This window comes from Ranitomeya variabilis, chromosome 7 (genome assembly GCF_051348905.1).
Source record: "Ranitomeya variabilis isolate aRanVar5 chromosome 7, aRanVar5.hap1, whole genome shotgun sequence".
In the NCBI taxonomy this organism is placed as follows: Eukaryota; Metazoa; Chordata; class Amphibia; order Anura; family Dendrobatidae; genus Ranitomeya; species Ranitomeya variabilis.
This window is the reverse complement of record NC_135238.1, coordinates 77,433,495-77,461,288: the sequence shown is the minus strand read 5'-3', so window position 1 is coordinate 77,461,288 and position 27,794 is coordinate 77,433,495. Positions and strand designations below refer to the sequence as shown.

Below are 27,794 nucleotides of genomic sequence, written 5' to 3'. Positions count from 1 at the left end.
TGGCAGCAGTCTGCCATGGGACTGAGTGCAGCAGGACGGCACGGCCAGGCAATGGTGCGGTCACTTCCCTCCTGCAGTATTTCTATCCATCTTAGAAGCAGTGACTGCTCTGTTTTATGCAGTTTTTTTTCTGTCTCTGATTTAGGCTGCTCGTGGATTGGGCAGCCTGAATCGCCTCCTGGGTATAGATTATTATTTATTATTATAGCGCCATTTATTCCATGGCGCTGTACATGTGAGGGGTAATACATGCTAAAAACGAGTACAATAATCTTGAACAATCCAAGTCACAACTGGTACAGGAGGAGAGAGGACCCTGCCCGCGAGGGCTCCCAATCTACAGTAGGCGAGGGCAGAGCTGGTCGTGCAGTGGTGTGGTGGTTACTGCAGGTTGTAGGCTGAGGTGAGGTAATGGTTGGGGTTCGGCAGGCCACCTCTGTTCTTTATACAGCAATGTTTCGCTGAGCTGACATCGGTTCTGTTCTTAGGACCCTGAATAGTTTCAGAGCAAAGGATCCGGCACGAGTTAAGCTGGAACATCTGGAACAAGGATTTTCTCTGTACATAAATGGAGCAAATGCTGATCTGAAGAAACAGTACAGCACACAGGATTTAGCCAGAGGAGGCTTAAAAACGCCAAAAGTCAAAGGTGAGTGTTAGTCATGACAAGGCTGCGCGTGACGCTTTCCTCTAAGATGCATGTAAGCGGACACATGTAGGGATTGGGCTGAGATTAGATTTCTTATTATATATCAATAAGTCTTTAGTATTTGAACCAATCCACAGAAAGATCTCAGCCCCGTACTGACAGTTACACCGCCCGCATCTGCCTGTGCCCGCAGCAATCACCCCTGAGCTGCCATTGCTGCTGTTAACCACTGCAAGGCATGGAACTATCAGCGCTTTGGACGTGGTGTATGTTCGCTGCGTCCAAAGCGCTGCTAGTTCCGGATTGTCTGTATGCGGCCTTACACATCCTGTCATAGGTATCTCACACAGTTAAGTCAGATCTCTTACTTGACACTGAGGGGCAATTGCAAAACATGCATTTATTTACACGTCTGGAAACAACATTTCGGGTTTAGTTTTTATCCTAAACTATGTGGCAAGGCTTGTTAAAGGGTCAATATTGATTTTTAGGATTGTTCCATGCTATAGGATCCTCAATTGCAAACCTGTCTAATTACTTATTAACCCTTTCACGATATCCACCATACATGCGTGACTCCTAATATTTTTATTGTAGATGATGGATTTTCTGTTCTTCCTGGGAGGAGGAATCGTACTGCTCCTGGCAAGATTCAAAGGAAAGCATGGATACAGGTAAAAGACTTAATTCATATTTTAATTGAGATTTAATTGACAACCTTATTGTTGAAATCCTTACATGGGGAAAGGTTTAAAGGCTTATACCCTTTTTTTTTTTTTTTCCCGTTTGAGTGGAAAAAATCCATCTCTATTGTGGGTTAATCTTCGGGAGTGGCTGCGCTGTGCTATGTTGTGCTTTGCTGCGCTAGCTCTGTAACTCCCATAGAAGATACAGCATAGACAGTTTCCCTGTACATTGGAGACCCTTAGTGTTTAGGACTGAGGCAATGAAATTGACACTGCTGTTATAAAACCTCTCTACATTCTGGTCTTTACATGTACATATTGCATGTGCAGTGTGACACAGGCAGTGACCCAGGAAAGTTCAAAACAAACATGTTTTAATGTCCAGAAACTCACAAAGTACACGGTATCCTCTGGGTTGCAGTCGGGAATCAAGACAGTCCGTAACAGAGACCTGTTACCGTGGGAGACTGCACCACCGTGCTACGCTGAGGGGTGCCAAGCCTTTTGGCTCCGCTTGGCTTCATGTTGCCTCACAAAGGCATGAGATTTTCAGAGCCACCTGCTCTGCAGTTTGCAAACCAAGACTGATACACCTAACCCCTTGCTGCAGGGTTTTTAAATGCAACCTGTGGCCATGGGCCATTTGTAAGCCGTGGCCAGGAGGGAGCGGACCGCCCCATTACCATCCTGTAGTCCGCTCCAAAGAAAGAGAAAAAAGCCCATGGCTTGTTTTCTTAAATCTGCCTTGGGCAAATAGCTTGCCCAAGACCAAAGCTTACTTCTATTTTGCACTGCAATAACAGCTATGTCTGTGACTGCAATGCACTCCAGCTGCCACAATACGCTTCTGTGCGCATCCTGGGGGACACACAGCAACCCTCGCATATAACACCTGTTGTTTCCTCACAGTATTTACACACATGTGTAACATACCCTGTATAGCATTAGGTCACCTATGTTGATTATATGTAAAGCAGTTACATAATATATCATATTTTTCAGACTATAGACCACTTTTTTGGCAGGGAAATCTTTCTAAAACTTGCTTGCGACCTTATAGTCCTGAGTTACTGGGACGGTCAACCCAGATTGCAGCCCACTCCCGACCACTTCCTAGTTTTTCAGGCAAAGCTCTCATAAAGCAGATGACTTGGCATTGTATTCCTTTTATCACATGCACCTCTTGTGTCCTCTGTGCTGCTGCCCCTGCAAACGCAGACTTTCTGGATCACCCTTTGCTAGTGGAGTCCTTGTTAAGACCAGAACAGTCGCTTTTTTTAGTTTTCTGCTCTAATAGATAATAGACCATAGCCATAGGTCCCCCTGCCTGTCATGTAGTAGCTTGTAATTTCCAAACCACCAAACCCACATTACATCACAAGTTGCCAGGGTGAAAATATATAACAATAAGGTTGCAAAGGTCTTGAGACCGCTCACTGGCTTTACTCATCAAGAGCTGTTTCTTGTGTGTCACCTTGGTAGTGAGACACCTTTTTATAGGCCATCAGTTGAACCAGATATTATATTTCACTAAGTGGCAGGATTGCTTTCAAATTACTGATAGATTCCAGCTGGTATCTATAAAGACACTCAGATACACTGCATGTAAGTGACCTCTACAGCTCAGTTTTGTTGCACGCTTTATTTTTAGAGCTCCATTAACATTAAATCTGAAGCTGGACCACGACTGCACATTGGCCCAAATGTAAAGTACTCTGAGGATTTTGATGATGATGATGATGAAGATAACAATGATGAAGACCATGTGAAGTCTGCACGCCATTATGGAAATGATGAGGTAATTTATCACACTGTGGTATTGTCTCTCTTTGACAATGCATAGAATACAGCTTCACAAACTCATAAAATGTTTTCTATAATGGCGAAGTTAATAATTGAGGGCAAAAATAAAATCTTTAAAATTTATTTCGAAAAGGTAGAGCCATGGGAAATACAAGTCAAAATAGAAGCCATCCTCTCATCTATGCGTTTCGGGATTGTTAACCCTTCGTTCATGACTTTTATTTTCTATAATAATGTCTTACAAAATGAACTCATATATAATGCGTGCACATACCGCAATCTCCAGCGCCATTTCATTGAAGACACTGTATAAAAATGTACCAATAAAAATGCATAATGGGATTAAGTTACTACCTTAAGACTGACAACACCAGGCTGTCGTCTACCTGTTTTGCCAAGTTGGTGACATAAGGTGGCTTGGCCACCTCCATCAGTAAGCCTGATTTTTCTTTTTTTTTTTTTTTTTTTTTTTTTTTTTTCTTTTAGTATAAATTCAAGAAGGCTAGGTTAGCTGCAGATTTCCCATTTGTAGATCACAAAGCAATAATGTGGAATTTAGAAAGGAAAAATTGACCATATATTAGGAACTTGGTGATTGGACCAATAGCCAAGGAAAGTATGTTGTATGTCTGACTCATGGCAGTGTGAATCAGACCCTGGCTGAGTCGTTACATCCCTGTATATAAATTCTGCGTCTCATATATTGGCCATCTTGCAGACTGTATCTCGGCTGTCCGGTCTGAGACAGGCCCTGGGTGGCTTCTTTGCTTCCTTCCCCTAGACTGACACATGTATACGGAGAGACCTCTCAGTCAAAGGGAACGGGGCAGAGACACGCCGCCTGGGACCAGCCTCTGAGCAGACCCCAGCCGCCTGCACTCTGTACCAAGGGGCCATGTCACATCTTTCCCAAATAAACCAGTCCGGGAATCATGCACTAGCAGCGCAGAAGAGGTCGCAGATATAATGGTTGGTTAATTGTTTTATTTGTCTATATAATATAATATATTTTCAGGAATTTATGATTTTTTTTTTTTTTTACTAATTTTAAAAAAATTGTGTAGCCTTTTCCAGGTTCTGGTAGGAATAGTAAAGAAGGCAATAAGAGGAGGCTGCTGCTGGATGCCGGTGACGTTACGGTGTGTTGCGTTCTTGTATTACAATTCTGTGTTATTTCTTAACATGATTTATATTAAAACTCAGCCATGTGTGGTGAAAAAAACAGATACTCCCCAACCAGACCACAGCCGCTCCACTGCCAATATCTGCTGCCTGAAGATGGCACGCGGACACCAGTGGGGGGGACACGGACAGTGATCATGTGATTAGAAACCCCTATATGAGTCCAGGACACGACCACAATGTATAGACTTCAGAATTATTCTGTATTATGTGTAAAGTAGAGCGGACAGGAATGTAAAAAAAAAATAAAAGACGCAACATAGACAAAATGAAGAAACTGGGGGTACAGGAGTGCAACGCACCTAAAACAACAACACTGTATACAACTTGGAAAAATGTATACTTAATGTTACATTCAGGCTATTCTTAAGTATAAAAACTACTTGATTAAGGATTATCAGTAAAGTACACACAAATTATTCTATAAATGGATAAATATCATTATGAAAATCAATGACGTTTATAGAGCTGTTATGATCTGGTGGCCTAGGAGCAGCATGAGACGTACTCTGGAGAAGGTGGTACCTGTACTGACCGCAGACCCTGAACTTAACACCACAACTAGAAGTAGCCGTGGAATGTACCTAACACTCCCTGGACATCTCGACACAGCCGGAGGACTAATTACCCCTAGAGATAGAAAAGGGAAAACTATCTTGCCTCAGAGAAAATCCCCAAAGGATAGACAGCCCCCCACAAATATTGACTGTGAGAGGAGAGGGAAATAACACACGCAGACTGAAATCAGAATTTAGCAAAGGAGGCCACTTCTAGCTAAATAGAAAGGATAGGACAGAGTACTATGCGGTCAGTATTAAAACACTAGAAAATATCCACCACAGAAAATACAAAATCTCCACATCTAACTAAAGACATGGAGGGTATATCTGCATCTCCAGAGATACCAGCTTGGCTGAACAAATCCTTATACAGACCAAGCTGGACAAAACAAAACATGGAAAATAACTTGAACGATCAGGCCCACAGCATGTGGACTGCAAAAAACAAAGCCAGAACTTATCTTTGTTGAAATGAACAGCAAGCAAGAGAGACCAGGCAGGGAAGTGAATCCTCCAGGAAACAATGGACAACTGGCACTAACTAAAGGGTCAAGCAAGACTAAATAGCCCAGTCAGAATTGCAATAAGTGGACACACCTGATGAATGCTGCGATCCAAAGACAGCAGCGCTACCACTTATAACCACCGGAGGGAGCCCAAGAGCAGAATTCACAACAGTACCCCCCCCCTCCCTTGAGGAGGGGTCACCGAACCCTCACCAGAGCCCCCAGGCCGATCAGGACGAGCCAAATGAAAGGCACGAACCAAATCGTCAGCATGAACATCGGACGCAACAACCCAAGAATTATCCTCCTGGCCATAACCCTTCCATTTGACCAGATACTGAAGCCTCCGCCTCGAAAAACGAGAATCCCAAATCTTCTCAACCACATACTCCAACTCCCCATTAACCAACACCGGGGCAGGAGGATCAACAGAGGGAACAACAGGCACCACATATTTCCGCAACAAAGATCTATGAAAAACATTATGGATGGAAAAAGAGGCCGGAAGGGCCAAACGAAAATACACCGGATTGACAATCTCAGAAATCCTATAAGGACCAATAAACCGAGGCTTGAACTTAGGGGAAGAAACCTTCATAGGAACATGACGGGAAGACAACCAGACCAAATCCCCAACCCGAAGCCGGGAACCAACACACCGACGACGGTTAGCAAAACGCTGAGCCTCCTCCTGAGACAACACCAAATTGTCAACAACATGAGCCCAAATCTGCTGCAACCTGTCAACCACAGAGTCCACCCCAGGACAATCAGAAGGCTCAACCTGCCCTGAAGAAAAACGAGGATGAAAACCAGAATTACAAAAGAAGGGTGAAACCAAGGTAGCAGAACCAGCCCGATTATTAAGGGCAAACTCGGCCAATGGCAAGAAAGCCACCCAATCGTCCTGATCGGCAGACACAAAGCATCTCAAATAAGTTTCCAAAGTCTGATTAGTTCGCTCGGTTTGGCCATTTGTCTGAGGATGAAATGCGGAAGAAAAAGACAAATCAATGCCCAGCCTAGCACAAAAGGCTCGCCAAAACCTAGAAACAAACTGAGAACCTCTGTCGGACACAATATTCTCCGGAATGCCATGCAAATGAACCACATGCTGAATAAACAACGGAACCAAATTAGAAGAGGAAGGCAATTTAGGCAAAGGTACCAAATGAACCATCTTAGAAAACCGGTCACAAACCACCCAGATAACCGACATCCTCTGGGAAACCAGAAGATCTGAAATAAAATCCATAGAAATATGCGTCCAAGGCCTCTCAGGGACCGGCAAAGGCAAAAGCAACCCACTAGCGCGGGAACAGCAAGGCTTGGCCCGCGCACAAGTCCCACAGGACTGCACAAAAGAACGCACATCCCGTGACAAAGAAGGCCACCAAAAGGACCTACCAACCAAATCTCTGGTACCAAAAATCCCAGGATGGCCAGCCAACACAGAACAATGAACCTCAGAAATCACTTTGCTAGTCAATCTGTCAGGAACAAACAGTTTCCCCTGTTGTGAAATTGGATTTTGGGTTCCCCCGGTGGCCACTGGTGGAATTGAACTGGTGTGCATCATCCCCTCTGTTCACCTGTTTCCATCAGGATGTGGGAGTCGCTATTTAACCTTGCTCCTCTGTCACTTCCATGCCGGTCAACATTGTAATCAGAAGCCTTTCTGTGCATGTTCCTGCTGCTAGACAACTCCCAGCTAAGTTGGACTTTAGTCCTCGTTTGTTTTTGCATTTTGTTCCAGTTCACAGCTGTAGTTTCGTTTCTGTGTCTGGAAAGCTCTTGTGATCTGAAATTGCCACTCTGATGTTATGAGTTAATACTAGAGTCTTAAAGTAATTTCAGGATGGTATTTTGATAGGGTTTTCAGCTGACCATGAAAGTGCCCTTTCTGTCTTCCTGCTATCTAGTAAGCGGACCTCAATTTTGCTAAACCTATTTTCATACTACGTTTGTCATTTCATCTAAAATCACCGCCAATATATGTGGGGGCCTCTGTCTGCCTATCGGGGAAATTTCTCTAGAGGTGAGCCAGGACTATATTTTCCTCTGCCAGGATTAGTTAGTCCTCCGGCCGGCGCTGGGCGTCTAGGGATAAAAAACGTAGGCAACGCTACCCGGCTACTGTTAGTTGTGCGGCAGGTTTAGTTCATGGTCAGTTTAGTTTCCATCGTTCCAAGAGCTAGTACTTATGTTTGCTGGGCTATGTTCTCTTGCCATTGAGAACCATAACAGTTTGACCGGCCATAAAGGGTTAAATTAATTGACAGAGAAAGGAGAGAAAAGAGAAGTCTGCTGAAGATTTTTTTTTTTTTTTTTTCCCCTTCCCTTCAGTTCTGAGTGTGCTTGTAATTGAATCTCTTGCAAGTCTGCCTATATTGCAGCCTTTCTCTCTCTCTCTCTCTCCTTCTAATCCTGGAATGGCTCTGTGTTCACCTGTTTAAAATGGATATTCAGAGTTTAGCTGCAGGTTTGAATAATCTCACCACGAAAGTTCAAAATTTACAAGATTTTGTTGTTCATGTTCCTATATCTGAACCTAGAATTCCTTTGCCTGAATTTTTCTCGGGGAATAGATCTTGCTTTCAAAATTTCAAAAATAATTGCAAGTTGTTTTTGTCCCTGAAATCTCGCTCTGCTGGAGATCCTGCTCAGCAGGTCAGGATTGTGATTTCCTTGCTCCGGGGCGACCCTCAGGATTGGGCTTTTGCATTGGCTCCAGGGGATCCTGCGTTGCTCAATGTGGATGCGTTTTTTCTGGCCTTGGGGTTGCTTTATGAGGAACCTCAGTTAGAGCTTCAGGCGGAAAAGGCCTTGATGTCCCTATCTCAGGGGCAAGACGAAGCTGAGATATACTGCCAGAAATTCCGTAAATGGGCTGTGCTTACTCAGTGGAATGAGTGCGCCCTGGCGGCGAATTTCAGAGAGGGTCTCTCTGATGCCATTAAGGATGTTATGGTGGGGTTCCCTGTGCCTGCGGGTCTGAATGAGTCCATGACAATGGCTATCCAGATCGATAGGCGTCTGCGGGAGCGCAAACCTGTGCACCATTTGGCGGTGTCTACTGAGAAGACGCCAGAGAATATGCAATGTGATAGAATTCTGTCCAGAAGTGAACGGCAGAATTTAAGACGAAAAAATGGGCTGTGCTTCTATTGCGGTGATTCAACTCATGTTATATCAGCATGCTCTAAGCGTACTAAGAAGCTTGATAAGTCTGTTTCAATTGGCACTTTACAGTCTAAGTTTATTCTATCTGTGACCCTGATTTGTTCTTTATCATCTATTACCGCGGATGCCTATGTCGACTCTGGCGCCGCTTTGAGTCTTATGGATTGGTCCTTTGCCAAACGCTGTGGGTATGATTTGGAGCCTCTTGAAACTCCTATACCCCTGAAGGGGATTGACTCCACCCCATTGGCTAGTAATAAACCACAATACTGGACACAAGTAACTATGCGGATTAATCCGGATCATCAGGAGATTATTCGCTTTCTTGTGCTGTATAACCTACATGATGTGTTGGTGCTTGGATTGCCATGGCTGCAATCTCATAACCCAGTCCTTGACTGGAAAGCTATGTCTGTGTTAAGCTGGGGATGTAAGGGGACGCATGGGGACGTACCTGTGGTTTCCATTTCATCATCTATTCCCTCTGAGATTCCTGAATTCTTGACTGAATATCGTGACGTTTTTGAAGAACCTAAGCTTGGTTCATTACCTCCGCACCGGGAGTGCGATTGTGCCATAGATTTGATTCCGGGTAGTAAATACCCTAAGGGTCGTTTATTTAATCTGTCTGTGCCTGAACATGCTGCTATGCGAGAATATATAAAGGAGTCCTTGGAAAAGGGACATATTCGTCCTTCGTCAACTCCCTTAGGAGCCGGTTTTTTCTTTGTGGCTAAGAAAGATGGCTCTTTAAGACCGTGTATTGATTATCGGCTTTTGAATAAAATCACGGTTAAATATCAATATCCGTTGCCACTGCTGACTGATTTGTTTGCTCGCATAAGGGGGGCAAAGTGGTTCTCTAAGATAGATCTCCGTGGGGCGTATAATTTGGTGCGAATTAAGCAGGGGGATGAGTGGAAGACCGCATTTAATACGCCCGAGGGCCACTTTGAGTATTTGGTGATGCCTTTTGGTCTTTCAAATGCCCCTTCAGTCTTTCAGTCCTTTATGCATGACATTTTCCGTGATTATTTGGATAAATTTATGATTGTGTATCTGGATGATATTTTGATTTTTTCGGATGACTGGGACTCTCATGTCCAGCAGGTCAGGAGGGTTTTTCAGGTTTTGCGGTCTAATTCCTTGTGTGTGAAGGGTTCTAAGTGCGTTTTTGGGGTACAAAAGATTTCCTTTTTGGGATATATTTTTTCCCCCTCTTCCATCGAGATGGATCCTGTCAAGGTTCAGGCTATTTGTGATTGGACGCAACCCTCTTCTCTTAAGAGTCTTCAGAAATTTTTGGGCTTTGCTAACTTTTATCGTCGATTTATTGCTGGTTTTTCTGATGTTGTTAAACCATTGACTGATTTGACTAAGAAGGGTGCTGATGTTGCTGATTGGTCCCCTGCTGCTGTGGAGGCCTTTCGGGAGCTTAAGCGCCGCTTTTCTTCCGCCCCTGTGTTGCGTCAGCCTGATGTTGCTCTTCCTTTTCAGGTTGAGGTCGACGCTTCTGAAATCGGAGCTGGGGCAGTTTTGTCGCAGAGAAGTTCCGATTGTTCCGTGATGAGACCTTGTGCCTTTTTCTCGCGTAAATTTTCGCCCGCCGAGCGGAATTATGATGTTGGGAATCGGGAGCTTTTGGCCATGAAGTGGGCTTTTGAGGAGTGGCGTCATTGGCTTGAGGGGGCTAGACATCAGGTGGTGGTATTGACTGACCACAAAAATCTAATTTATCTTGAGTCTGCCAGACGCCTGAATCCTAGACAGGCGCGCTGGTCGTTGTTTTTCTCTCGGTTTAATTTTGTGGTGTCCTACCTGCCGGGTTCTAAGAATGTTAAGGCGGATGCCCTTTCTAGGAGTTTTGAGCCTGACTCCCCTGGTAACTCTGAACCTACAGGTATCCTTAAGGATGGAGTGATATTGTCTGCCGTTTCTCCAGACCTGCGGCGGGCCTTGCAGGAGTTTCAGGCGGATAGACCTGATCGTTGCCCACCTGGTAGACTGTTTGTTCCTGATGATTGGACCAGTAAAGTCATTTCTGAGGTTCATTCTTCTGCGTTGACAGGTCATCCTGGAATCTTTGGTACCAGGGATTTGGTGGCAAGGTCCTTCTGGTGGCCTTCCCTGTCTCGAGATGTGCGAGGCTTTGTGCAGTCTTGTGACGTTTGTGCTCGGGCCAAGCCTTGTTGTTCTCGGGCTAGTGGATTGTTGTTGCCCTTGCCTATCCCGAAGAGGCCCTGGACGCACATCTCTATGGATTTTATTTCGGATCTTCCTGTTTCTCAGAAGATGTCTGTCATCTGGGTGGTGTGTGACCGTTTCTCTAAGATGGTCCATTTGGTTCCCCTGCCTAAGTTGCCTTCTTCTTCCGAGTTGGTTCCTCTGTTTTTTCAAAATGTGGTCCGTTTGCATGGTATTCCGGAGAATATCGTTTCTGACAGAGGAACCCAATTCGTGTCTAGATTTTGGCGAGCATTCTGTGCTAGGATGGGCATAGATTTGTCTTTCTCGTCTGCTTTCCATCCTCAGACTAATGGCCAGACCGAGCGGACGAATCAGACCTTGGAGACATATTTGAGGTGTTTTGTGTCTGCAGATCAGGATGATTGGGTTGCTTTTTTGCCTTTAGCGGAGTTTGCCCTCAATAATCGGGCCAGCTCTGCCACCTTGGTGTCTCCTTTTTTCTGTAATTCGGGGTTTCATCCTCGATTTTCTTCTGGTCAGGTGGAATCTTCGGATTGTCCTGGAGTGGATGCTGTGGTGGAGAGGTTGCATCAGATTTGGGGGCAGGTAGTGGACAATTTGAAGTTGTCCCAGGAGAAGACTCAGCTTTTTGCCAACCGCCGGCGTCGGGTTGGTCCTCGGCTTTGTGTTGGGGACTTGGTGTGGTTGTCTTCTCGTTTTGTCCCTATGAGGGTTTCTTCTCCTAAGTTTAAGCCTCGGTTCATCGGCCCGTACAAGATATTGGAGATTCTTAACCCTGTGTCCTTCCGTTTGGACCTCCCTGCATCTTTTTCTATTCATAATGTTTTTCATCGGTCATTGTTGCGCAGGTATGAGGTACCGGTTGTGCCTTCCGTTGAGCCTCCTGCTCCGGTGTTGGTTGAGGGCGAGTTGGAGTACGTTGTGGAAAAAATCTTGGACTCCCGTGTTTCCAGACGTAAACTCCAGTATCTGGTCAAATGGAAGGGATACGGTCAGGAGGATAATTCTTGGGTGACTGCCTCTGATGTTCATGCCTCCGATCTGGTCCGTGCCTTTCATAGGGCTCATCCTGATCGCCCTGGTGGTTCTGGTGAGGGTTCGGTGCCCCCTCCTTGAGGGGGGGGTACTGTTGTGAAATTGGATTTTGGGTTCCCCCGGTGGCCACTGGTGGAATTGAACTGGTGTGCATCATCCCCTCTGTTCACCTGTTTCCATCAGGATGTGGGAGTCGCTATTTAACCTTGCTCCTCTGTCACTTCCATGCCGGTCAACATTGTAATCAGAAGCCTTTCTGTGCATGTTCCTGCTGCTAGACAACTCCCAGCTAAGTTGGACTTTAGTCCTCGTTTGTTTTTGCATTTTGTTCCAGTTCACAGCTGTAGTTTCGTTTCTGTGTCTGGAAAGCTCTTGTGATCTGAAATTGCTACTCTGATGTTATGAGTTAATACTAGAGTCTTAAAGTAATTTCAGGATGGTATTTTGATAGGGTTTTCAGCTGACCATGAAAGTGCCCTTTCTGTCTTCCTGCTATCTAGTAAGCGGACCTCAATTTTGCTAAACCTATTTTCATACTACGTTTGTCATTTCATCTAAAATCACCGCCAATATATGTGGGGGCCTCTGTCTGCCTATCGGGGAAATTTCTCTAGAGGTGAGCCAGGACTATATTTTCCTCTGCCAGGATTAGTTAGTCCTCCGGCCGGCGCTGGGCGTCTAGGGATAAAAAACGTAGGCAACGCTACCCGGCTACTGTTAGTTGTGCGGCAGGTTTAGTTCATGGTCAGTTTAGCTTCCATCGTTCCAAGAGCTAGTACTTATGTTTGCTGGGCTATGTTCTCTTGCCATTGAGAACCATAACATTCCCCACTGGACAACGATCAGGTTTATCAGCCTGAAATTTCTGAAGAGCCTGTCGTAAATCAGGGGAGATGGCAGAAAGAATCACCCCTTCCTTCAGAATGCCGCCCGGCTCAAGGACCCCAGGAGAATCAGGCAACAAGCTCCTAGAGAGAGCATCCGCCTTAACATTCTTAGAACCCGGAAGGTACGAGACCACAAAATCAAAACGGGAGAAAAAGAGGGACCATCGGGCCTGTCTAGGATTCAGCCGTTTGGCAGACTCTAGGTAAATCAGATTCTTATGATCAGTCAAGACCACAATACGGTGCTTGGCCCCCTCAAGCCAATGACGCCACTCCTCAAATGCCCACTTCATAGCCAACAACTCACGATTGCCGACATCATAATTGCGTTCCGCAGGCGAAAAATTTCGAGAAAAGAAGGCACACGGTTTCAACGAGGAACCATCTGTATTCCTCTGAGACAAAACGGCCCCTGCCCCAATCTCAGAAGCGTCAACCTCAACCTGAAATGGAAGGGAGACATCAGGCTGACGCAACACAGGGGCAGAAGTAAATCAGCGTTTAAGCTCCTGAAAGGCAGAAACAGCCGCAGGGGACCAATTTGCCACATCAGCTCCTTTCTTCGTCAAATCGGTCAGGGGTTTAACCACACTGGAGAAGTTGGCAATGAAACGGCGATAAAAATTAGCAAAGCCCAAAAATTTCTGAAGGCTCTTCACAGAAGTGGGCTGGATCCAATCATGAATGGCCTGAACCTTAACCGGATCCATTTCTATAGATGAGGGAGAAAAAATGAAGCCCAAAAAAGAAACCTTCTGTACTCCAAAGAGGCACTTAGACCCCTTCACAAACAAAGCATTATCACGGAGGATCTGAAATACCATCCTGACTTGTTTCACATGAGATTCCCAATCATCTGAAAAAAATCAAAATATCATCCAAATATACAATCATGAATTTATCAAGATAATTCCGAAATATATCATGCATGAAGGACTGAAACACAGATGGGGCATTAGAGAGCCCGAATGGCATCACAAGGTATTCAAAATGGCCTTCGGGCGTATTAAACGCCGTTTTCCATTCGTCACCCTGCTTAATACGAACAAGATTATATGCCCCTCGAAGGTCAATCTTAGTAAACCAACTAGCCCCCTTAATCCTAGCAAACAAATCAGAAAGCAAAGGCAAAGGGTATTGAAACTTGACCGTGATCTTATTCAAGAGGCGATAATCAATACAGGGTCTCAAGGAGCCATCCTTCTTGGCAACAAAAAAAAAAACCTGTTCCCAATGGTGAAGAAGATGGCCGAATATGCCCCTTCTCCAAAGATTCCTTAACATAACTCCGCATGGCGGCATGTTCTGGCACAGACAGGTTAAAAAGTCGGCCCTTAGGGAACTTACAACCTGGAATCAAGTCGATAGCACAATCACAGTCCCTATGCGGTGGAAGGGAACTGGACTTGGGCTCATCAAATACATCCTGGAAATCTGACAAAAACTCAGGAATTTCAGAAGAGGGGGAGGAGGTAATTGACATCAAAGGAACGTCACCATGAACCCCCTGACAACCCCAACTAGTCACAGACATAGATTTTCAATCTAATACTGGATTATGCACCTGTAACCATGGAAAACCCAGCACAATAGCATCATGCAAATTATGCAACACCAGAAAACGACAATCTTCCTGATGAGCTGGCGCCATACACATGGTCAGCTGTGTCCAAAACTGAGGTTTATTTTTAGCCAGCGGTGTAGCATCAATGCCCCTCAAAGGAATAGGACTCTGCAAAGGCTGCAAAGGGAACCCACAACATCTGGCAAATTCTAAGTCCATTAAGTTTAAAGCGGCGCCTGAATCCACAAATGCCATGACAGAAAATGATGATAATGAGCAGATCAGGGTCACAGATAACAGAAATTTAGGTTGTACAGTACTGATGGTAACAGAACTAGCGATTCTCTTAGTACGCTTAGGGCAATCAGAAATAACATGAGCAGAATCGCCGCAGTAAAAACACAACCTATTCTGACATCTGAATCCTTGTCGTTCAGCTCTAGACACAATCCTATCACACTGCATAGGCTCAGGACTCCGCTCGGAAGACAATGCCATAGTGTGCACAACTCTGCGCTCGCGCAAGCGCCGATCAATCTGAATGGCCAGAGACATAGAATCACTCAGACCAGCAGGCGTGGGAAACCCCACCATAACATCTTTAACAGATTCCGAAAGACCCTTTCTGAAAATTGCAGCCAAGGCATCCTCATTCCATCTAGTCAGCACAGACCATTTTCTAAATTTCTGGCAATATAATTCTGCCGCTTCTTGACCCTGAGACAGGGCCAACAAGATCTTCTCAGCATGATCCACTGAATTAGGTTCATCATACAATAACCCTAGCGCTTGAAAAAAGGTGTCTACATTAAGCAAAGCAGGATTTCCAGCTTCCAGGGAGAACGCCCACTCCTGAGGGTCACCGCGCAGCAGAGAGATGACAATTTTAACCTGCTGGATGGGATCACCAGAGGAACAGGGTTTCAGAGCTAGAAACAGTTTACAGTTATTTTTAAAGCTCAAAAATTTAGACCTGTCCCCAAAAAACAAATCAGGAGTTGGAATTCTAGGCTCTAAAACCGGAGTCTGAACGATATAATCGGAAATACCCTGTACTCTAGCAGCAAGCTGGTCCACACGAGAACCCAATCCCTGAACATCCATACCAGCGCCAAACTCCTGAACCACCCAGAGGTAAAGAGGAAAGAAAAGGCACAACAGACTACAGAAAAAAAAAATGGCTCAGCACTTTCCTTTCCTTCTTCTGAGATGCAATTAACTCATTGTGGGCCAGTTGTACTGTTATGATCTGGAGGCCTAGAAGCAGCATGAGACGTTCGCTGGAGAAGGTGGTACCTGTACTGACCGCAGACCCTGAACTTAACACCACAACTAGAAGTAGCCGTGGAATGTACCTAACACTCCCTGGACATCTCGACACAGCCGGAGGACTAATTACCCCTAGAGATAGAAAAGGGAAAACTATCTTGCCTCAGAGAAAATCCCCAAAGGATAGACAGCCCCCCACAAATATTGACTGTGAGAGGAGAGGGAAATAACACACGCAGACTGAAATCAGAATTTAGCAAAGGAGGCCACTTCTAGCTAAATAGAAAGGATAGGACAGAGTACTATGCGGTCAGTATTAAAACACTAGAAAATATCCACCACAGAAAATACAAAATCTCCACATCTAACTAAAGACATGGAGGGTATATCTGCATCTCCAGAGATACCAGCTTGGCTGAACAAATCCTTATACAGACCAAGCTGGACAAAACAAAACATGGAAAATAACTTGAACGATCAGGCCCACAGCATGTGGACTGCAAAAAACAAAGCCAGAACTTATCTTTGTTGAAATGAACAGCAAGCAAGAGAGACCAGGCAGGGAAGTGAATCCTCCAGGAAACAATGGACAACTGGCACTGACTAAAGGGTCAAGCAAGACTAAATAGCCCAGTCAGAATTGCAATAAGTGGACACACCTGATGAATGCTTAGATCCAAAGACAGCAGCGCTACCACTTATAACCACCGGAGGGAGCCCAAGAGCAGAATTCACAACAAGAGCATGGTAAATACTATAATGATCAATTCCTAGTCCAATACTAAATTGCATATTCATTCATAATACAAGACAGGCCAGACTAATATAATGATAATGATGAAATAATACAGGTTTACAAACCTGAAGTGTCCATGAGTGCTGCTCGTTCTCCACCTCCCTGCCCAACATGTTTCGCCAATGCTTCTTCAGGGAGTGGCGTGATCATGTGATTATCTTTAGACTTGTTATTCCATCTGAGCTGGAAGAGAGATAGTTTCTTCATTGACCATAGGAGTTTGGTAGGGGAGTATCTGTTCTTTTTTTGTTAGAAAACCCATTTTTATAATTCTAATAGTGGATCGCCCCTTTTTGTTTGAGTTTGTAATAAAAACCTGGGTACAGAGGAAAGCCCCTGTGCGACACCAAACCGATGTCAACCAGTGGCATATTGTGTGAGCACTCTGGCCCTTTATAATGGACATAATCTAGATGTAACAGCGGACCCCCCAGGTTATACATTACGTGATTGTTAGTGTCATTTGGGTGTGATGTAGGGAGGGGTTTCCTAAAGACCCGGTAAGGGATAGCCTGCTGCCGGGAGCCCCTAAGACCAATTGTTGCCTTGGAAGAATACTTGTTAGCTCTGCAGAGTATTGCCGAGCCTTGCATTGCTCCTGATCAGAGAGGCTTTTGGATCATCTGACTATTAAATGGAGCCACTCTATTAATTCGGCTTCTTCTAGTGGGACATTTTCTGGTGGAAATGTGGAAAAAAAAAAAACCAGGAACCACTAGAGGGCGCTGAGGACTCGCCTAGGACTTGTCATATAGTGATCGGAATGATTGTATAGATACGGTATATTCTATGCTACAATCAGCAGAAAGACCCCATTGCCGTGTGATTCATTACTAGTGTATAGTAAATGAGCCCACCTATTGGATTGTACCTTACAGGCCCTGCGAGAGAGCCTGGAGCAGAGCTTACGTCTACAGCGTGGCAGCAGGGAGAGCTCTGCCGAGGAGTGTGACTCCATTGAGGAAGACATTGAGGACGAGTCTTCAGAGGAGCCCCAAGCCTTCTGCTCCATGAAGCCAAGACCCCCGGATGCTGATCATAATCACCTACTCCCGGGGGACTTGGTTGTGCTAGAATTTAATGGTACTGGTAATAATAATTAATTAACTTTTTCATTATTTCTTTCAGACGTGGGCAGATTGTGGATTATAGAGTAACTATTATTTTACTTTTCATTCCATAGATCAGTAGTACATGTCAAAATTAAGCAGCTTTGTAATGTATCTTATCTGGGAAACTTGCTTTTTCTCCTGCCGGACTGATCTTTCATTCTCTGTACATGGGTAAAGTCTGGATTCAGTAAAGACATTTCCCATTACTGAGATAAGATATGACAGCTGGTGCTTTTAAAACTCTATGGAGCGATGAGGAGCTAGAGACATTCTGCTGCCAGTTCTTGTTAATCCACAGGTAAAGTTCTCCATAGAACTTAATGAGCACCAACTGTCGTCTTCTACCTCAGTAATGGGAGTAATATGTATTCACCCAAGACAGATATTACTGGTGAATTGAGAATGAATGACCAGTCTAGGAGGAGAAAAAAGCAGATTTATCTAGTAAGATATAATACAACTTTTCTTTTATAAAAAATAAACCCATTGTTACTCTTTAAAAGTGTTGTCCACTCTTAGACTGATTGCAGCCTTATAGTTTATGTGACTGCAGACCTGTGAATCCTTGTGTCGCGCACACACAGGGGATTCTTTAGTGCTGGTGCCAGGAATGGCAGTCATGTGACCCCGCAGGTATGCAATATGCATGCTCCCGGCCACAATACAATTAGACTGTGCAGTGCAGCGGTGTCCTCACTTTGCAGTGAAGAGGCTGTGACCCAGGAAAGTTCACCGTAAACACCGGTTTAATCTCCAAAACTTGCAAACAAAACAAACGGTATCCTCTGGACCGCAGTCGGGAAACAAAGACAGTCCGTAAATGCGGCTGGTTACCGAGAGCGATTGCACCACCGTATAATGCTGCAGGGTGTGTTCCCTTACACAGGCTGAGCTTTTGCAGAGTCGTCTGCTCTGCACCTTGCAAACTCCAGACACACACCAAACCCTCTGCTGCAGGGTTTTTTACAAAGAACCTGTAGCCGTAGGCCACATGGAAAACCCGGGCCGGTGAGGAAACGGACTGTCCCGTTACCTTACTGTAGTCCGTTTCAAAAATAAAAGTTTTCTTAAATCTGCCTTGGACAAATAGCTTGCCCAAGAACAACACTCGGTTTTATTCTGCATTGCAATCACAGCTATGCCTGTGACTGCAATGCACTCCCATGGCCTCAATATGCTCCTGTGCACATCCCGGGGACACATAGCGACCCTCGCATATAGCACCGCTCACTGCCTCACAACTGTTTCTGTCCTTGATCAATACACTTGCACTGAGCGAGGCTGTCCCCCACTAGTCCGGGAGGAGTATTCATGTCACATTTCTGCAGTCACATGACCACTGTCACCGGAGAATCCGCCCTGCGTGCAGTGCACGCAATGTAAGGATATACTAGTCTGCAGTCACATAGAGTGGACAACCCCTTTATGTCTTGCTAAAGGACATGGCCCCCAAGGCATTTTATATTAAATCCTGTGTCTTCAAGTTTTCCACATCCAAGACTCGTTCCATTCTTAATTACTCATCTGTAAGTCTCTGACAACATCTTGTCGTCTTATCTCTTGGCTCCTGGGTTGTGTGGGTGTCACAGTCCAGGTGGCCCTGGGTGGCTAGGAGCATCACTGTGAGGGGACTCGGCCCTATATTGGCTCCGCAGCTCTGTCATTATCGGTGGCGGCATGTCCCGGCCATACTCCATCACTTCCATAAACTCCATATTCCCCTTACATCTCTACATGTTTATTTGACAGTGTCCACTTCTGATCTTCTCTGCTTTCAGAGAGGTGCAGGTATCAGTCCAGTGTAGACCACCATCTTCAGAGCCCACCGTCCTCTCATCTCACACCGCTGACAGTTTCCCAACATTTTGCTTGCTCTCTCTGAAAGCTTCATAGGAAATATTACTGTAATATCGTCCTGAACACACTCCCTCTTCATATCTGGTCCTTGAAATGTCAGCGCACTGTCACATCTGTCACCAGTCGTCATTGTAGAATTTGCCTGGGTAATTGGTCTCTCTGCACATAGTAGACGGTTTGCTAAAAAATGCCTCATTTATCATTGTCATGGTCTAACATTTTACATCTTATTTTAAAGCTGTTGAAAAAAAGGATGGGAGAGTTTTGTCTGCAAAACGGAGAGACAGTGCTGACCTTTATATTCCTATGAAGCCCGTGATGGTGAAAAGTAAAGTGCCGAGAAGCTCGCCGAGACGAGAGGAGCCGCGCACACCACGTACGACAGAACATAGGGATCTCATAGTGGTCATTTATCACAAGACCTGGGGGGCTTCTTTTAGTCATCATTACATTACTGCTGTACTTCCTTGCCAGTCATAGCTATATCGCCATATGTTATCCTGATTACCAGCAGGAATCCCAGGCTATAAGCGAGGGTCTAGCTATATGTTGGGGAGAGCACTGTTTGCACAGTCTAGTCCGGGTTTTCTCCAGCAGTGCCATTATCTGACTGTCCATTTAAAGCCCCCCATACACATTCTAGTAAGGTCGGCCAAAGGCTCCCATATTGGTAGGTTTCTAATGTGTATGGGGTGTCGGCCAACGATAATCAGGGGAGATGCCGTTTGGCATATTCGATTTCAAACTTCCAATTGTATTGTTCTATCATAGGTAAGCCGCCTTTTTGCTGTGTCATTTGAGAGCAGGGTAATATAGGAAAAGAGACCCTGATTCCAGCGATGTGTCACTTTATTTGTTGGGTGCAGCAATTGTGGCACAATCCGAGTTCTTAGATATCTATCATGTAGCAGAGCTTAAAAAGCTACCCCCGCCCACAACAGGCTCTGTATGTACATGGCTTATTCACAGTGAGCTGCTGATCACAGGAGGTGGCGGCGTCAGACCAGAAGGCACAAGGCTGCTAGTCATGGCAATGATAATGTCCTAGCTGTAAAACCTTCATTATAAGTAAACAGCACACATCATCAAAAATAACACATCACTGAATATCAGTGCTTTAACCTGTACTTATGTAATAATTCTAGGGGATAACTCAGGAGACTCTTTGCGTGGAACAAGACAACTACAGGACACAGTTTTATAAGTGGTAAAGTCTATATTATCACACAGTGATTCAAACAGGTGCAGAGAGAAACTCAAGTCCACAACACTTGGTGCAAATAATAAACGCAGCTTAGCAGTCTATAGGAAACTTCAGAGGAAAATGCAATCAAGCAGAAAGTCTATGAAGCACAGTTATTCTTGAGGATACTTGACACGAATAAATCCTTGTCTTAGTCCAGGCACAGATAGATATGCTTATTAGGCAGTTCAAATCATATCTTAGCTCCACCAGGGAGGCCTGGTTAATAGTCTCAGGTTATTGCAAAGCAGCAACAGCTTACATGACCAGCAAATACAGATAGAAGTAAACACGAACAGCAGATGAAGGAGGATTACTGGAAACTTGTGTATGCAGCAGGAACTCAGAGCAGAGTAGCAGGATCACCACACAGGTTCACAGGAGCAGGTATATAGCCAGGGAGTAATCAGAGGTCAGGAGCTGTATACAAGGCAGAATACTCTAGCACAGACTGAAGGCTGGGGTGGAGTTTTATAGCAGGAGACACAATGCACATGAGACCAAAGACGCCATCTTGAAAAAGGGCAGTAATGCACAAAAGGTAAAAAATGTTCAGAGTCCTGACAACTTCATGCTGCCTTCAGATTACATAGCAAAAGCTTACTGACAGATTCACTTTAATATACAGCGCTCCAGATCCCTGATGTAGATTTCCAGATGGCATCTTGGCCACCTGTTACCAGTAGAGCAAGCCCAGGATCTTACTGCATACTTATTACTAAACCTTCAGTTCCCTTTGCGCATCGATAACCATTGGCAAATAGAATGGATAGCAATATTTTTACTGTGTACGTATAAAGCGCACCGTTCATCTCCATTAATTAGAAATGTATAACGGGAGACACGCCAACGCCACTTACTATAAATACAGTCACATGCACAAATCGCAGTGTAAGGGGATTCTGTACCTGGTTTGTTGTGCCCCATCTAAGGACAGCATAATATGGGGACAGGGAGCCTGATTCCAGCGTTGTCACTTGCTAACTCCTTGCTGTAGTTTTGTTTTAACACCAAGTTAAGTGCTGTATTTCTGCTAGTCCTCTCAGTAATTATCTCCTTTATTTGTGAGTGTTGGCTATCCACATCATCCACAATTGCCAGCTTTCTGCCTGTGTACAGTGTAGGCAAAAAGCTGTCAATCACAGGAGGGGCTGGAACTAGGTTCACCTCCTGAATGTCAAAGACTATGTAGTAGAAGCTTATCAGTGAGAGGCCCACCAGAGCTGCAGTAGGAGCTCATCAGTGAGAGGACTAGCAGAGCTGCAGTAGAAGCTCATCAGTGAGAGGCCTAGAAGAGCTGCAGTAGGAGCTCATCAGTGAGCGGCCTAGCAGAGCTGCCGTAGGAGCTCATCAGTGAGAGGCCTAGAAGAGCTGCCGTAGGAGCTCATCAGTGAGAGGCCTAGCAGAGCTGCCGTAGGAGCTCATCAGTGAGAGGCCTAGAAGAGCTGCCGTAGGAGCTCATCAGTGAGAGGCCTAGAAGAGCTGCAGTAGGAGCTCATTAGTGAGAGGCCTAGCAGAGCTGCAGTAGGAGCTCATCAGTGAGCGGCCTAGCAGAGCTGCCGTAGGAGCTCATCAGTAAGAGGCCTAGAAGAGCTGCCGTAGGAGCTCATCAGTGAGAGGCCTAGCAGAGCTGCAGCAGATAGGTCATTGTTTCCAAACTTCAACCCATTAAGTGAAACTGCTGGAATTGGGGTCTCTGTCTCTTCTTTATACTCCCCCTCACATTTGGAAGCATAGACCAGCGTACACATTCCATATTTAAAGGGGTTGTCCATTACTTTATAATCCCGTACCATGTGTGTTACCAACTCAAGACCAGCACTTCTAGGGGTGCAATGGGGCCTCGATGCCATAGATCGTCTAATACTTGACAAGCTGTGGGATTCTGTTCTCCAGGAGTCCCACTCCCACTCGAGTCCTTGTCAAGACTGGCAGGAATTGGGCCCACATGGGGCCTAAGTTGTTGATTGGTAGCCACACTCCAAAAGCAGTAGAGGAAAGAACATAAAACTTCATTATAGAGTAAAGCCCCCCAGTGTCAGTGGGACTGGCCGACCTTTTGATGTGTGTGTGGTCCGTGGGCTATGTAATGGGCACTGCGTAGAATCCGAGAGCGGGCTCATCTGGGTAAGGATTGCGTGGTAATCCCCTTTATAGAAGTGACGTTTCACCAACTCGAAGTCCTTATGTCCAACCTTTGCAGCTAAACAACAATTTCTTCTTTTCCTTAGGACCAGCTAGTCGGAAAGAGAGACCGCTATCTGCAACAAGAAAACAGATGGCAGAAAGTGAAGATTCTGAGTATTCCGCGTACGAAGTTATAAATGCTGTGCAAATGGAGAATGAGGCGGTTGGGAGAGCAAGTAGCAGACTAGAGGTAATGAGCGGCTTCTATGCTTTATGTGGCTGCAAAAGAATTAATTGTATCAACTTATTTGCACAGAAGGCAGAATATTCAGATGATTCTAGCATGTATAACTATAGGGAACAGTCGATACGAGCACAGAAGGTCGTGGGGTCTGTACCTCAGATGGGGGCTTCTGTAGCTTATGATAAGAGAGGCTTGCTTGCAATGCACTTACTAGTATGTCCTTGCCCCTCATAGTCCCAGCCTCTGGCAGTATTACTGCCCCCGTCTGTGATCGCGGCAGATGGAGGTTATGCGCTCTAGGTTCTTGTGATTAATGGGTTACTCTATGGTCACGTTGCCCCATCTTCATCAAAGTTTTGGACGGCCGTGCCATTCTGTACTGACACGTTGTAGATACGGCTGTCAGTCAGTGCCGGGCAGTGGTTTCATGCGCTGCTCACAGTCTGGTGACTGAAAGCTGGAGGCTGTTGGGAGGAATAAAGTTAATTTCCTCTTGGTAGCGGGCTTTCAGTGCAGCAGCCTCAGGGCCATAGAACACTATTACCCTACCGATTAATCCCATATCTGAAGGTTAGTAGCATTATTATTATTATTATTATTATTATTATTTATATAGCACCATTGATTCCATGGTGCTGTACATGAGAAGGGGTTACATACAAATTACAGATATCACTTACAGTAAACAAACTAACCATGACAGACTGATACAGAGGGGCGAGGACCCTGCCCTTGCGGGCTTACATTCTACAGGATGGTGGGGAAGGTGACAATTAGGCTGAGGGTTGCAGGAGCTCAGGTGTTGATATGGCGGTAGCTTCGGTAGTGGTGAGGAGGCAGGGGGGTCAGTGCAGGCTGTAGGCTTTCCTGAAGAGGTGGGTTTTCAGGTTCCGTCTGAAGGATCCAAATGTGGTTAATGGTCAGACGTGTTGAGGCAAAGAATTCCAGAGGATGGGGGATATTCGGGAGAAGTCTTGGAGGTGGTTGGGTGAGGAGCGAATAAGTGTGGAGGAGAGAAGGAGGTCTTGGGAGGACTGGAGATTGCGTGAGGGAAGATATCGGGAGATCAGTTCAGAGATATATGGAGGAGACAGGTTATGGATGGCTTTCTAGGTTATTAGTAATTTGAACTGGACACGCTGAGGGAATGGGAGCCAGTGAAGAGATTAGCAGAGGGGAGAAGCGGAGGAGTAGCGAGGAGAGAGATGAATTAGTCGGGCAGCAGAGTTACAGATGGACTGGAGAGGTGCAAGGGTGTTGGCAGGAAGGCCACGGAAAAGGATGTTGCAGTAGTCGAGGCAGGAGATGATGAGGGCATGCACAAGCATTTTAGTAGATTGACGGTTGAGGAAAGGACGGATTCTGGAGATATTTTTGAGCTGCAGGTGACAGGAGGTGGAAAGAGCTTGAATGTGCGGTTTGAAGGACAGGGTAGAGTCATGGGTTACTCTGAGACAGCAGACTACTGGTAGGGGGGAAAGCGTGATGTTGTTAATTGCGATAGATAGGTCAGGCAAGAAAGATCTGTGAAATGGAGGAAAGATGATGAGTTCAGATTTGTCCACATTGAGTTTGAGGAAGCGAGAGGAGAAGGATGATATGGCTGATAGATACTCCGGGATTCTGGACAGCAGAGAGGTGACGTCTGGGCCAGAAAGGTAGATCTGAGGGTCATCAGCATAAAGGTGGTACTGGAATCCATGGGACTTTGAGTTGTCCCAGGCCAAGTGTATAGATTGAGAAGAGTAGGGGTGCTATAACAGAGCCTTGGGGGACTCCAACAGAGAGAGGGTGGGATGAGGAGGTAGTGTGGGAGTGGGGGACGCTGAATGTGCGGTTGGAAAGGTACGAGGCGATCCAGGATAGGAGCGTTCTTCCTTGGTTGTCTATGGTCCCATCTGGATAGTGCATCCATAGCAGGGCTCCAGATAGAAGCCCAGAACCAGACATGTCATCCAGCCATCATGCCTGTGCACTAATATTGTGTGCTCAGTGTTTTAATAAGGGGAAAGCTGGATGATGAATGATGGCCACTAGAGATGAGCGAGCACTAAAATGCTCAGGTGTTCGCTGCTGGAACCAAGCAATTCCTAATACTCGAATTCTGACCCTACAAAGAGGTCTGGGGGGCAGTGAAAATGTTCAAATGGATGGGAAAAGTGCTGAATTGAAGAAGAACAGCATGGGGGTAGACCCCCTAGAACCATCTCTGACTCTCAGATCACTGCTGAGAGCAATGGTGTCACGCTTTGACTCCACTTTAAGAAGTGACAATAAAACATTGCAAATCGACGAGAAATTGCATTTTACAGGCAAACAAAAGTTAAACATTTTATCCTGTATAATGACTTGTATATAAGGCAAAATTTAAAAAGGATTTAAAAAAATCATTTAAGTAAAACTCTATAATTTTTTTTTTATTATTTTTTTTTTATTTTAACAATTTTTTTATTAAAACATAGGAAATTTCAGTTTCATTTCTGTAGGAAGCGAGAACTGTCAAAAATTAGTGACTCAGATACACCCTGTATTAGACATAAGGGAAGGCCTCATACACATTCTGTTCAAATTGTCATGCATCGGTCTCCTAGACTCATACAGGCTGTGCACTTTTGAGTTATATACCATGCAATAGTCTATAGGTGAGCAATATAATACCGATACATTTTTGAACAAGTTTTTTTCAGGGTTATATAGCAACGAAATGTATGCCAGAAGACGGAATAGTATATGGGTCAGAAATTTAAATCTGCAAAAAATGTTAACGCCTTTTTGGAGTGTTGGATATCAGAAAGCACATAATAATCTATGGATGAGTAATCTAATCCAGAAATATTTTTCAACTTTTATAGAGTTTTGCATACTGTAATGGAATAATAACCTGTCACGAGTGTGTCACGCCAACCTGGGAGATCCAGGGGTAGAAGATCACTGCGTATGGAGTCGCAGATCTTCCATTTAGCCTGTTTGGATCCAATATTTAAATGTATTTGGTTTCCCTTGGTGCTGAACACCCTTTCTATGCTGGTCAGAAAAAAAATAATAATAATAATATAAAAAAATGGCCAGACTATCTGTCTTGCCAGTGAAAGCTCTGCTACCTTGCTTTTAGGGGACGCTTGTTGCTATTGAAGGTTTGTCTTCCTGTGCTGTGTGCTTAAGTTAATTGTTTTGGGGAGAAGTTGTTGTAGAGGTGTTCTGTAGTACATGAGTGTTCCCTATTGCCTTTAGTTTATTCCTCCCTGTCCCTATTTTGAATGATAGAGGGTTTATGATACACAAAAAGCACAAAAGGGCTGACAGCACTCACTTCTCTAGGGCACCTGTTCCTCGTCCAGGGAACCTTCCTGGATATTCCAAGACCATCCAATATACAAATGAACAGCGCTCCATCCGGGTGTAGAAATCTTCAAAAAAGCTTTATTAAGTCATAAAATACAGCGACGTTTCGACCATATGCTGGTCTTTATCAAGCATAAAGACCAGCATATGGTCGAAACGTCGCTGTATTTTATGGCTTAATAAAGCTTTTGTGAAGATTTCTACACCCGGATGGAGCGCTGTTCATTTGTATATTAGAGGGTTTATGATATTCCTGTTTTGTGTGTCTTGTTCACATTACATTTCTGTCCCATTCTCCATGGGGTCTGGGAGGGGACAGACCATTCCATCAAAGTCAGCGTTACAAAAGTCACTGCTTCCTTTTTGAGCTCTGCCATGTGCCCAAACAGTAGATTTCCCCCACATATGGGGTATCAGTGTACTCGGACCCCAAAATTTGCTGTACAATTTGTTCTATTTTCTCTTGTTACCCTTGTGTAAATAAAAAAATAAAAAGTTACTCTGTCGCCTCATTGGGGGACACAGGACCATGGTGTTATGCTGCTGTCCACTAGGAGGCGACACTATGCATAGTCTGAAAAAGATTAACTGTGGCTCCTCCTGTGCAGTATACACCCCTGGACGGCATCAGCCTTCTCCAGTTTTTGCTTAGTGTCGCATAGGAGGCACACCTAAAAGATTTTTACTCCGTTTTTTCCGACGGGATTACAGATGAAGAAAAGAGGGTCTCCTGTGAGACTCCCGGCATGGCTCCTTCCTCGGCCCCCTATTATGGGGTGCCCAGTTGAAGTAGAGATGGCTATTCCCCATGTTGCTCCTTCCCCAGTCCCTCGGGTGCTGGTTCAAAGTCGAGACCCCCCTCCTTCCCCAATTCCTTTTGGTTTCTGGGTTGAGGTCGAGGCGAGGATAAAGGCCCCTGAAGGTGACAACAGCACCCTCCCTATCCCCCTCTGGGGGTATTAGGTTGAGACACCTCAGGTAGGGCCTGTACAGACAGCATTCTACAGCTCCCAGCAATGGGCCAGCAAACTGCGCCTGCATCCAGGGACCCCAGCCCAGCTGCGGGCTCCTGTTGGGGCCGGGGGGAGTGCAGGCAGGCATGGCACATACAGACACAGGGCTCCCTGCGCCCCTGTCTCTGCGGCAGCACCAGCTCTATACTGCCTCAGGGAGACCCCTACCGGGCTCCCCCTTCCGCTTATAGCCCCACTGCCATCCTGCCTTTAAATCCGGAGGGGTCCGGTTCAGATCCGACCCCCCTCCCGGACTTTCGCGCCGGCCTGGAGCCCTTCTGGGCCTCAGGCATCTAATTTAGGCCCCGGCTTCGGCCTAGCTGAAGCTGCCGCCTCTCCGCCCCCCGGCCCGCCCCCCGGCCCGCCCCCCGGATGACAAATATGACACTCTACAGTGTCATAAAGTGGGTGGATCAAGACAGAAAGGGCGCGTTTTTACACAGCCTTGCCGCCTTTTTCCAGCTCTCCGCCCCCTTCTCCTCCTTTCCTCTCTGTCTCAGCAGCCATTTTCGGATGCAGATTAACCCT

General features: G+C 45.4%; 1 protein-coding gene across 4 annotated transcripts in view; it reads left to right on the top strand.

Moving 5' to 3' along the window:
* The window catches only part of KATNIP (katanin interacting protein), a 264,435-nt gene that overhangs the window by 11,574 nt on the left and 225,067 nt on the right, over positions 1-27,794 (top strand). For 3 of the 4 annotated variants that reach the window (XM_077275294.1, XM_077275295.1, XM_077275292.1), the window contains exons 4-10: positions 489-649; positions 1,247-1,323; positions 2,987-3,133; positions 4,203-4,277; positions 17,207-17,417; positions 19,536-19,673; positions 22,772-22,917. In XM_077275294.1, the coding sequence (XP_077131409.1) occupies positions 489-649; positions 1,247-1,323; positions 2,987-3,133; positions 4,203-4,277; positions 17,207-17,417; positions 19,536-19,673; positions 22,772-22,917 (955 nt within the window). The remainder of the gene's footprint in view (positions 1-488; positions 650-1,246; positions 1,324-2,986; positions 3,134-4,202; positions 4,278-17,206; positions 17,418-19,535; positions 19,674-22,771; positions 22,918-27,794) is intronic. The other variant, XM_077275293.1, reaches the window with a different exon arrangement.